Genomic DNA, 12279 nt, shown 5'->3' with positions numbered 1-12279 from the left:
CGTCATATATGAAAATGGCATGTTTGTCCTCAAGATAACTAAAGCTAAACAAATAAATATTTACAATTTTAAAACCATTTTGTGGAACTGTTGACATAGTTCATAATGTTTTACCTGCAGCACTGAGGAAATAAAATCCAAGTATTTTGCCTTTGTGGAATGACACATTACAGGAGCAACAGTGCATTGGGTGATTTGGGACTGCAGGCGCCATTATTGCCAACAAGTGCAGCTTGAGTTTGGTTCTCACAGATCTTTGGCTCAGTCTCGTCCAGAGTTCACAGCCTTTGTTGTCCTTGTATTGATGAAATCAGATTTCCTGTACCCACACTGTTGAGAAAGAAAGTGTAGATGATGAACACTTCATTTTGATTTTCTTTTCAATTTGCTGCCCCCTAGTGGCAGTGTCAAAACATTGCAGCAGACAGCAAGGCTCACAGCTATGAGGTGGCTCAACCAGTGAATTAAATACCCGACAAACCAGTCCTATAAGTTCAATAATGCCACGTGGCAGTCCTGCCAAACACAACAAGAGACATTATCAGACATTACTTGTAAGAACCACCCTTACAATGTAACCTGTATCAATCTTGCTACAACGTCTCCATGTTCAGTCTATAAGTGTCTCTGTTATGTATATTGTGCTATACAAAAATGCCTGATGGCTAACTGCCTCCTCTTAATGGAGCAACTCAAAACCCAAAAAGAAGCTAATTAAATTCCCTCGAGCTGAAGCATATATTTTTGTCAGTAATGTCTGTGCCGCGATACATGCAAAAACTAAGAGCTTCTCATGCAGTGGACAGAGATAAACACCAGAGCAGCTGCAGGAACACATGCAGACAGGAGGGCAACATGTTTCACATGGTGTTATGTGTTACACTGTTGCATGCATAGGGACCCACCTTCTTGAAGGCCCCATGCAGATCATTGTAGTTCCACATGGTGTGCAGGAGGACGGAGGCGGCCTGACCTGCTCTGGTTGGTCCATAACTAGGAAATTGAAAGTGTACATTATTCTCTCCCATCTATATTTGGTATAATATAGCTATAAAAAAAACACTACAGATCAGAGGATAGAGGTCCTTTTTTTGGGTGCACCTGTTCTGCAGTGGCAGGTGTGTTTAAGGTTGACTAACCCGTTGTTCCTGCTGCTGATGTTGATGATCTTTGGGAGGGCTCCCTCGTTGAAGATGGCTCTGACATGCTGACTGTCACTCTGACTCAGATTATTCAGGATATGACACAGAGAGACCGTCACCTCGGTGGGAAGGTCGGTGCTGGTATCGTCGTTGGGTAGCATCTCCACCACCTCGGGCAACACCTGTCTCACTTCAGGACAACAAATGAAAGATATATTGGAAATGTGCAAGGATAATTGTACAGATCAAAACAAAATGCCCAAGAAACCAAATCTTTGTGAGAAAAATAACAGCAAAAACATCAAAGTATCTCAGGTTTGAATGGGAACAGTTACCGATTGCAGGGTGCAGTTCCTGGTAGCGCGAGAGGTTTCTTGTTAGAGATATGGCCATCCTCTTCACATCACTCTCTCCCTCCTCTAACATCTTCTTGACATGCTGGAGGCCATTTTCCCGCTGAACAATAGTGAAGGTGATCACTTCATTCATCTGCCAGGCCACAGAAAGTATGTCATATAGGTGCAACATATGCATCCTATTACTCTGAATCTGATTTAAAGGTCTAAATGCATTAATAACAGTTCTGTTTTAGATGGTGTGCCTTACTTTACTATTATATAACTGAACAATACTTACATCTCCAGTATCAAATAGTATTAGAAACAAAAAACAACCCAAATTATAAACCTCATCTGACTCACAACTAAAACTTTATATCCAAGCATGGATCCATAAAAGTCTATATAAGGCTGTGAGATCAGTATATAGATCTAGTATGTTGCTCTTCTCTTCTTTGTTCTTAATCCAGCTGTGAAACACTAATAAGAATCAGAGCTGGATTAAAGTTTCTGACTTACCGCTCCGGTCCCAGCCGTGATGTTCTGCAGGGCTCCGATAGCAGCCTCCTGGGTGTGGTGACGCACACTGCGAGCCATCAGTGACAGGTACATTCGGATGGTGATGGCGCTCCACAACCACTCTATGCCACGGGGGTTAGCCTTCTCCTCCAGCAGGGGGCACTGTCGCTCCAGATTCTGGGGAGGAACAGTTTGTGAGCTACAGCTGATTTTAGATTAGCAGGTTCACTAAGTTCAACCTGAGGCAGCCTTTAAGCAGCAGATTAGTAATGAATGACAACTGTTTATACTTTGTCTTGGTCTGTTTTTCTTGGTCTTACTGCGTGTACCTGCGTAGGCATTTAAAGTTTATTTAACGAGGGGAAAATGGCACAGCATCCGCGCCTTTTTGCAGCACCGTCAAACTGTACAATTATATAATAATAAACAAATCAGACTGCCCAATGCAGGCATTGAGTAGCTGCAATGCAGATGATTGTTTAAGGGATCTGTCCTGTTACATGCTGAATATACATCACAAAACAGAGTATCATGATGACTCTTCTTGAAGTTGCTTGCTTAACCTGGCCATTATATAAAGTAGGCCATAAGCAGAAGGTGTGCATCTGCATCTCAATCAGCAAAAACTTCTTTTTTCTGGAGATACTGTCTAGTGTGGACACAGACTAGGAGACCACCATTAGTGTTCAACCTCACTAATCCCTACAGTCAGGTTCCAAAACCTCATGTTCACCTACATTTGGTTGTAATGTTTGGGTGTCCGCATACATTTGGTAATACAGACTAAATTAAGTGCAACTATGTGCTCAGTGTGCTCAATATAGATTTCAGTTTCAAGGTAGTTTCCCTTGTATCAAAAATGTCTTTAAACTTGCAACAAATTCTTTTTGGCCACTTGGGGGCAGCAGAAACAAGCTGTAAACACTACATTGACATATTCTCACTTTACAGAGTTGATATGGCAACTGTGTTAGCAGACAGTTGCTGATTAATACATTTGCATTTATTTGGAATTATATTACACACCTCCATTTGGCTCTACTTTGGTCTCCACCAACTCTCTTTAGCTACTAAGTGCTACTATGCTAGCTAGCTGCTAATTTTTTCTGTCTGCTGTTTGGTGCTAGGCAGGTACTTAAAAGAAGCTTTGCAGAGGTGAGGGGAACTGACTATGATGACCCCATTTGACACTTAATTAATGTAAAAAATACTGATAAGATCAAATTAAATGGAGCATTGCAACTCTAGGTACATAAGAGCAGGTTTATACACTGCTGGCAAAGCAGAAATGTTAAATGTCTCACGATGTTTCTCTCCCTGCACATAATATAAGAGAAATAAGATCTCCTTCTGGGAAGCTGTTTTTTGGATGATTAAACCTGCAGAAATCCAGCAGTTTTCACAGAATATCGCTCTCAAATATTACTCTGCAAGGACATCTTTTGTATTGTCAATGTGGATTACTGTCCGCAGGGATTACCTCTGTGATCTTGGCACTGCGATAAGCAAAGCAGCCGACAGCCTTTGGTTTAGAAGCCAAGATTTGTCGAGATTCTCTGAGGTCTCTGGTGTACGTCTTAGGAAGCTCTGCCTCGATCTGATAAGACAGGTTGTGCAAGATGCAGACGCAGTTCTCTGTGGACTTCAGAGCAGAAACAGGCATTAATATCAAGTAAATACAGTGGCAAGCTGTTTAATTACATACATAGACACAAAATACTGAAGCTTAACTCTCAGAATTTGAGTAGCAGAACAATATTTTTCTTATTTTCTGTCCCCTTAATTATCTTGGGCCTCTCAATGGGTCTTAATTCCACTGTTATAGATGACCAAACACTATAAGTGGCCTCTATGTGTAGCCTGAAGGAGGTCTATGATCATTTCAACTAAATACAGGCATTTTTGGATGCATGCCTCGCAGTAGCTGCTTGTCCAACAGGTTTCTGCAGTTTCATTCATCAGTCTAAAGGGAGACAGCAGTGACAGCTGACAGAGCTTAAATTTAATATCTCACCCACTGGCCTGTTTCCCTTAGCCTAAATAAAGCTGTTGGTGTGTCAGCTATGAACTTCAATCAGTCATCACCCAGAAATAATAACGATATTTCCAGGACAGCATTGATTTTGTTCTGCAAAAGATCAGTACGCCACTGCTTCTTAATAGGCTTGTTACACAAAACCTGATTCCAAAAACACCAGGAGCTGTGTGAAATGTTAATTAAACAGAACACAATCATTAGCAAACTAATTGTGTTTACCAACTGTTTTATAAGGTGTTCCTGAGCTCATGTAGTAATATCCTTAACACAGTCATGTGTTCACAAAATGAACCTTGCTCCATCCTCGCTTGTGGACGATTGAGCCTTTATCAGTTTCTGTTTTATTTGTTTGACACAGCCTCCCAACCAATTTGAAATCGGGGTTGCATCTTGTTGCAGATGCAGAAACTCCCACATGTGGGCCTGTAACAAGCTGACTTTACATCAAACCGTTGCACAGTTTGTTGTGAAACAGCTGGCGAAGATAAAGGTTTTCTCTGGAATGCTTATCATTTTCATTTCACCTTGTCATCTGTCTTATAGTCAGATATGGCTCCTCGGATGTAGTAAACCAGAGAGTCGATAAGATTCTCACACTCCCTCATTGCCTTCCTGCCATCTGGACCAGCAGAGCTCAGATTTCTGGAAACAAAGAAAAGTCAAAACAATCAAGGTAATGTTACATTTGTGGGCGTGTTTCAATCAGATAAGCGGAACTACACCATTATAGTCAGCCAAATAAAGATACCTTCTGTCAACCACATAATTATAAATATACACTATTTTGAATCTCAGGCCTTTCCAAAGCCAGCAGCAATCATTACAAATGATTTCACAAACTGACAAACCCGGATTATGTCATCCAACTTCCCCTGGAAAATAAATATGACAATTAACATTCTGACTCCGCACAATGGGCTCTTTGTGCAGCGATGAAACATAAATGGGAGAGGAACTCATCATTTTTCTCATCCACGGGGAGCTCAAAAGGTTTGAGAAGATGATTACGAGAACTTGAGAACATTGGGATGGCGAGGACTGAGTGATTTCAGTTCAGCAGAGCGGACAGAAGAGAGAGCTCGATGAATAATTCAGTCTCTCACTCATTTGATCTGGCTGTAGCGGCCAGGCGAGCAGCACATCTGATAACTCCTGGATTGTAAACAGAGAGATGGTACATGTCTTAACGACTCAGTTTTCATTTGGGCTTCATTTAGGAAACTGCTTACAGATATGCTGAGTGTCAAGGTTCTACTGTATGTGAAACGCCAACACATATGTGTTAAATTTTAGCCATCTTTGACAGCCTTTAATATCTCAGAACACCCTATTTGTTATTGTTTTTAGCTATGCTAACTAGATGCATCGTAATGACTTTGCTAATCCTCTCTGACTTTCCCTCTTCTGCCACCAGCAGGTTCACACTTGTTGGTTTGACCAAATGCTAACATGCTAACCTAAGATGGTGCACATAAACACTATACCTACTAAACCTCAGCATGTTGACATGGTCATTGGAAGCATGTCAGCATGCTGATGTTAGCATTTGGCTAGGGTTAGGGTTAGGGCATGCTAGCATGCTGATGTTAGCATTTAGCTCAAAGACAACATCAGGAAGCTGCTTAAGAACTGAAAATTGAGTAACTGGATATTTCTTCAACCCATCATCTTAACAATACATGTAATAACCTCATATAAATAGCAAGAACTGCAATAAACTCCCCCGATTGAGAAGCAAAGGACTTAACCGCTGCCTTAAAATATACAAGGAGAACATAAACAGACATTTAAACTGAAAACAAAAGACTTTTCTTAAATTATTAGAAAAAAAAAAAAAGAGCCAGACACCATTTTAATGGTGCCGATTGCCCCCAATCATACTGCTCCTCACACAAGCTGCCCTGCTGGCTAGAAACAACAAAGCTAACATCCAACAAAGATGTCAAATGTTAGACAGAATGGCCGTCAGAACTAGACAGATTAAATTCATAGATGTTCAAGGTTAAGACAGCATGAGGAAAATGCTGCAGATGAAAAAAAAAACCTAAACTTTCATACCTCAAAAATGAATCTTGGCAGAAAAACTAGTAGGAGACACTAGTTTGTCCTTTGGCAGGCAGAGAAGGATCATCTATGTGCATAATGAGCTTCATGGCTCTGTCTCCTTTCTGACTGGTGCAATTTGAGCTAAAATACAACCGCCCCTTGTTACTTCTGCCTCTGGTCTCTGTAGCTGTCCTGCTGTTTATTTCTTTTAAAATTTCTTTCATTGGGTTTTTGCCAACAAGATCCTCCAGAAAGCGAAACGAGTAATAGTTCTTTCCACAGACATACCGTCAGTATCTCCTGCTTGTTATTACAGCAGGATTCAGATGAAGGATGATAATAGTTTACACCATGTTCAGGGGCGGTTTACTCATAACTCAGCTTTGCAGAGACAGATATTGTATAACTGTTGCTCTGCCATCTGCTAACACTTTGTCATATCATAAACTTACTGCTTATGCTGCACAGTGACCAAACAATGCGCTTCTTTGTCACTGCTGACAGATAATAAACTTTTAACTTTCTCCATCAAATTCTCAATGAAAGGCATTCATTTTGTGGTTGATAAAATCAGTGAAGTATAATCCATTTTACTTCAGGATATAAAGTGATTTATTCAACGTCAAGCAAAGTACATGATTTCTTTTGTAGGAATTTATAAATTCAGTATTTAGGCTGATATGAGCTAATTATCCGACACCAGCAGTGGAGTCTGTGTACTCCAATCTATGATCTACATGGGAAAAGCTCTCTGGTTATCTAGTTTCAAAGCCAACAAAGAAGCCTACCGCAGGCAGCCAGTAGCATTGTGAAAAACGGCAGTATCAGCTAGGAGCTCATCTTTTGGGTTCTCGCCTTCGGAAATGCCAGAACTGGGCACCAGGACTGACTGTGTGAGGACAGATAATGCCTCTCTGGAGAGACGCTCCTTCAAAAGGTCGTGAGAGGAGAGATTCCACAGAAGGCCTAGAAGCAAGTTAGGAATATACTTTATTAGTTATACATTTAGAGTAAAATTATAGCTGAATTGACCTTAAGATCTTAAGAGGTCTTAAAGGCAATATGTGTCTTTGTAAAGCAAATTAAGCCAGTTGGAGTGTCACTGTCTCCAAATTGTGCAGCAATCATATATTTATATATATTTATTTAAACATCTGAGCTCCTGATTATGTAGCTGGGTAAAAAACTGACCAGTGAGTTCTCGTCTGGTCTCCACATTACGGTTGCTCTTCAGTGCCTGTAAAATGGTGGCCAGGCCGTCTTTTTCCTTCACCTCCATCTTGTTTTCATCGCTCTGGTAAACAACATTACGTAGAGCCCCAGCGGCGACGCGCTGCACCTCCTCATCATCACCGCGGAGGAGCTGCAGGAGCTTTTCAATACCACGGAGATAGAACACCTGGAATGAGAGTGGAGTATTGAATGACAGATATTTAACTGTACAAACAGAGGCACCGGGGCTAAATTGTATTTTGAATCACTGTAGAATGGTCCCATACAATCTTTTTAGCATCAGCACTCCTGAAACATTGATTCTGGATGTAACTGGCAGCACAGACGAGCGTTTCCTCATCATCCTGTGTCAACAGATTCACAGCCCTCTCTATCGTCATCTCTGGGGGCTTGTTCTCTGACTTCCTGTGTGAGGAGACAGCCATGAATGACAAGATGTACACATCCCCAAATGTCTCAAAATACTGGCCATGGCCTGAATTGCACGAACAACGTGAGAATATATTAAATTATTAAATGCCAACACAAGAGAATTTAACAAACAAACACATGATCTTACAGTGTTGTGACATCATGTGTCTCTAACTGCTGAATGGGGACTTCTGCATCTATCTGCTGCCCCTTGTCCACCACATCGCTGGTGACCGAGGGCGTGTTTGGTTTGTGCAGCTCCTGACCGTCCCTCCTGACCTTCGCCAGCCAGGACAAGCCTCCATCAGGCTTGCTAGCACCAAGCGTCGTATCACCGCTTTGTGCCTGCGCAATGTTATTCTGCTGTTTCACAACAGGTTGGTTGGTACTCTGGCGAGAGCCATATTGACCGCTCTGCTGAAAAGGTGCATTTGCAAACACAGGCTGTGATGATGCTGTCTGTCTGAGCGACCTCCGGCGGAAGCTCCCGTATGCAGCTGTGGAGGCATGCGGCCGTGCGACACGGGGCCCCTCTGAGAAGGCATAGCGGCGAAATGAATCAGATGCAAACGAGTGGTCCAGCATGGTGCTGGCCCTGTGTGACAGCCTGCGTCCTGGATGGGTGTAGGTCCCATAACGGAGGGTACAATGATTGAAGTGACTGCGAGGAGACTCTGGGCTCTGTGGCGGAGACACTTCCACCCTCCTGGATGGTCTCTGCACATGGTTACTTGAAAGAGAGCGGCCAGTGAAGCCATTTACCTGTGACCAAAAAAAAACAAAAAACACAATCAATACTTTAATATGTTGTGACCTGTTTATTCTGCTGATACTCTCACTTTAAAGTCCTCTGGGAGGGCTCTAAAGGACCAGTGTGTAAGATTTAGGGGGATCTATTGGCATAATGTGGCAGAAATGGAACATAATATCCAGAGGTATGTTATCATTAGTGTAGAGTCACCTGAAAATAACAACTGCTGTCTGGCTAAATAAAGGAACACGTTCATTCATCTGACAGGCCGAGAAGCTCTGAACATAAAGCAGCAGCAGTCCATTTGACTACATTCAAATCATGGCTTACAACATGTCCGTGCAGCTCTTTTATAATAGGCAGGTGCAAATTTCAAAGAGAGAACAAATAAAACAACCAAAGTAGTGAACTGACTGCATTTGATGTTGATCTGTCATGGACTTCAAGAGCCAATCAGACCAGCTGAATGTAGACCTTCTGCCTTTTTATTAGATCTTTACTCCATTTTTAAGGCCACACTGTGAAGCACTTTGAGCTGCGTTTTATGTATGAAATTCTTCTTCTTCTTTCATATGATTATTACTATTATAATTACTGGGGGGGAAATCCTATAAAGTGTGTGTGTGTGTGTGTGTATGTGTGTGTGCATGAATAAAGAGTGAGCTGAAACAGCGCCATACCTTCATGTTCGGTCCATCTGCAGCATCAAAGCTCCTTGTTGTGTTTTTCTGTAAATGGACACTTCCTGAAACAAATGGAAGAGGTTTTCTTAGAGTACTGTTACACACTGTAATTACCTAAATGCACGGCAACACTAGCACCTCCTCAGTTCAGCGGCATGACGTTGCCTGAGCTAAAAAACTGCAGCACACACTCACCAAATGTCATGTGTTCATTTGCATTGAGAGGGACTGGGAAGTGGATGGAAGAAGCAGGAAAGCAGAGATAAAACAGATCAAACAGATACTTTAAATCCTATCTATGTCCGTCATTATGTTCAGCATTGATTGCCACAATTGCCTGGTATGTGCGATGTGAAGCATATCTCCCTAAAGGCCTAACGAAAAACATTATTTCCGAACATTATTTCTTCCCAGTGTGTAGCGGTGCGGGATAGTACATAACAAAAAAATAAACCCACAATAAGTGTAACACATACATTGTTACGGTATCTAGAGATAGTCAATCTAGCCAATCAACAAAACTAATCGGCACCTAGTTTGATAATCAATGAATCGTTTCAATCATTTGGAGGTTCCAGCTGCTCATATGTGAGGATTTGCCATTGTTCTTTGTCAACTGCAAAACTTAGCTGAATGTTTTTCAATTTTTTGCCTTTTGGTTGAACAAAACCACACATCTCAAGACATCGCAACCTATTTTCTGACTACTTATTACCAAACAATCAATTGCTTAATTGCTTATCTCTCACCCAGCAAACCCTTCTCTTTGAAAATAGTCTCGACATGAGGAAACACTGTCGGCCAAGATGGTAAATCCTCTTCTGTAAATAAATACGACCACGAATCCAAAGGGTTTGTGGACGCTCTGTAATTTGCTAATACTTTTTGATATATACTCAAATGAAAACTGTACAAAGACAGTACCTAATGTTTTTCCACATTCATTGAATTTTGTAAATATCTGCTTATTCTGAATTTGATGGTGGTAACATGTTTCAAACAAGTTGGGACAGGAGCAGCAAAAGACTGGGGAAGTTGAGGAATGCTCCAAAAACTCCTCTTTGGAACGTTCTGCAGGTAACAGGTGAGAGTATCATGATTGGGTATGAAAAGGGGCATCCTGGAAAGACTCAGTCACTCACAAGTGAGGATGGAGCGAGGTTCACCACTTTGTGAACACATGACTGTATAAAGGATATTACTACATGAGCTCAGAGAAACCCAACTTCTTTGGAATCGGGGCTGTATAACAAGCAGTGGCATACTGATGTTTTGATGTAATATCGACTGAAAATATTATCATTATTTTTGGTTGATGACTGATTGAAGTTCATAGCTGACACACCAACATCTTTATTTGGGCTAAGGGAAACAGGCCAGTAGGTGAGATATTAAATTTGAGCTCTGTCAGCTGTTACTGCTGTCTCCCTTTAGGCTGATGAATGAAACTGCAGAAACCTGTTGGACAAGCAGCTACTGCGAGGCATGCATCCAAAAATGCCTGCATTTAGTCGAAATGATAGTAGCTCTCCAAAAGGCTACACATAGAGGCCACTTGGTAGTCTATAACTGGAATTAGGACCCCATGAGAGGGACAAGTTAATAAGAAAATAAGAATAATATTGATTCTTAGCTTTTTCTCTTATAAAATACTCGATAGATTCAACAGTTCAAGACTGATGAGTTCAAATGAAACAGTCTAAGAGGAGGAGAGGAGACTGCTGTCCGGTCTCTTTTGATGAATGATCTTTGGAGGTGGACAGAATCTATCAAACAGGAGTGGCCTGAGCGACATCAAACCTGTGTGTGAACACCTGGGAGCTTCTTCTGGGGTGTTCTGTCATTCATCCATACATGAAGAAGAAGTGAACTTTACCATTTGACACACTCTTTCTCGCCCTCCGTGCCAGTGTGATCTGAACCTGCTGCTGGACGCGCTGACTCCGGTCCTTAGAGTTCACCTTCCACGACGATCTGGGACTCGGCGCGGCCGGCAGAGCCAGACTGGAGTCCTCCAGCACGAACAGGTCCGGCGCAGGTAAGGTCGATTTAAAAAACGCATCTTCCATTGTGAGCAAATTCTCTGAGAGCCCTAAGTCGGTCGCTTCATTTAGCCAGAGAGGTGTTGTTCCTGGATCGATGATGAGTCCTGCTTTTGTCCCATTCAGGTGAATCCACCGCAGTCCTGACGCAGTGGAGGGCGGGGCTAGAGGCGACGCACCTGAGGTGTCAGGTGTCGCTGCCTGGTGGTTTCGGGTAATGTTACTTTCTCTATTACACTCAATGTGCGCTGTGTCACTACGCTGAGGTAGACGCAAGTTGACATATTGTACTTTAATTTTAAATTCCTCTATTTCTTAAAGAGCTAGTTTCATTTAAGTAGCAACTCTGACTCTGTCTTTGATTGGCTGAAGATGTAACATGTTGATGATGAGCAGCAGAGGTGTTGAAAAACGAATTTTATCTGTTGTGTATCAATATTGAATCTAGATTTGCACCATTTAGATTACTTTTGGCGCCTCATTGAGAGGGACGTGAGCGAATTCTTCAAATGTTTGTTAATGGCTTATTTTGGAGTAGAGGTGCACCTGTTGATGAATGAGTAACAGGCGAGTTTAGGAGTCTACTTGAGCAGTTTTGCAGACACTCTTTGGCTTGAGATGTAAGGGGAAACCGCTGCCAGACACAAGAGGGAGGTCCACAGGGTGTGTATTTCCAGGGAAAAAGACTATCAGTCTTTCTCAAGTTGTTGATTGCAATGTGACCAACTTTTATAGCCACGATTTGCCAACATTGCCAGACATTAACGATAAGTGTTTTCATTCTGGAGTCAGTGTTTGACTCTTTGTGCTGTTGACACTGTGCTGTGCTGCAGGTGGCTGCTTGGCCTGTTTTCTTTTCCCAAACGAGAACAAAGACCAGCTTCTAATCTATTCTCCTCCATTGTTGAGATATTATAATATGCTCAATTATGTCTTTTCCAAACAAAGCTGGGTGACTCGGTAAAGCTGTCCTGAAGGCTCCCGTGGTACATGTGGATAAAATGCAAAGGAAGGAGTGATCAGTGAAACTGCCTCTGCAAATCTGGTCCTGGGGTCAAAATGCAGTCTTAGCATTC

The 12279-nt window shown here is 42.0% G+C and overlaps 1 protein-coding gene across 1 annotated transcript; it reads right to left on the bottom strand.

Moving 5' to 3' along the window:
• Nucleotides 1-11293, bottom strand: pkp2 (plakophilin 2). The gene is made up of 13 exons (XM_070992239.1): nucleotides 11038-11293; nucleotides 9159-9223; nucleotides 7876-8489; nucleotides 7583-7721; nucleotides 7275-7482; nucleotides 6872-7049; nucleotides 4562-4679; nucleotides 3480-3641; nucleotides 2000-2176; nucleotides 1478-1631; nucleotides 1140-1332; nucleotides 906-993; nucleotides 1-330 (listed from the first exon to the last, which is right to left on the bottom strand). The coding sequence occupies exons 1-13, from the start codon at nucleotides 11228-11230 to the stop codon at nucleotides 262-264; spliced, it is 2358 nt and encodes a 785-aa protein (XP_070848340.1). The 5' UTR covers nucleotides 11231-11293; the 3' UTR covers nucleotides 1-261.
• Between the last annotated feature and the right edge of the window lie 986 nt (nucleotides 11294-12279).

Source organism: Chaetodon trifascialis, chromosome 22, assembly GCF_039877785.1.
Source record: "Chaetodon trifascialis isolate fChaTrf1 chromosome 22, fChaTrf1.hap1, whole genome shotgun sequence".
Classification (NCBI taxonomy): Eukaryota; Metazoa; Chordata; class Actinopteri; order Chaetodontiformes; family Chaetodontidae; genus Chaetodon; species Chaetodon trifascialis.
This window is presented reverse-complemented; position numbering and strand designations above follow the sequence as displayed.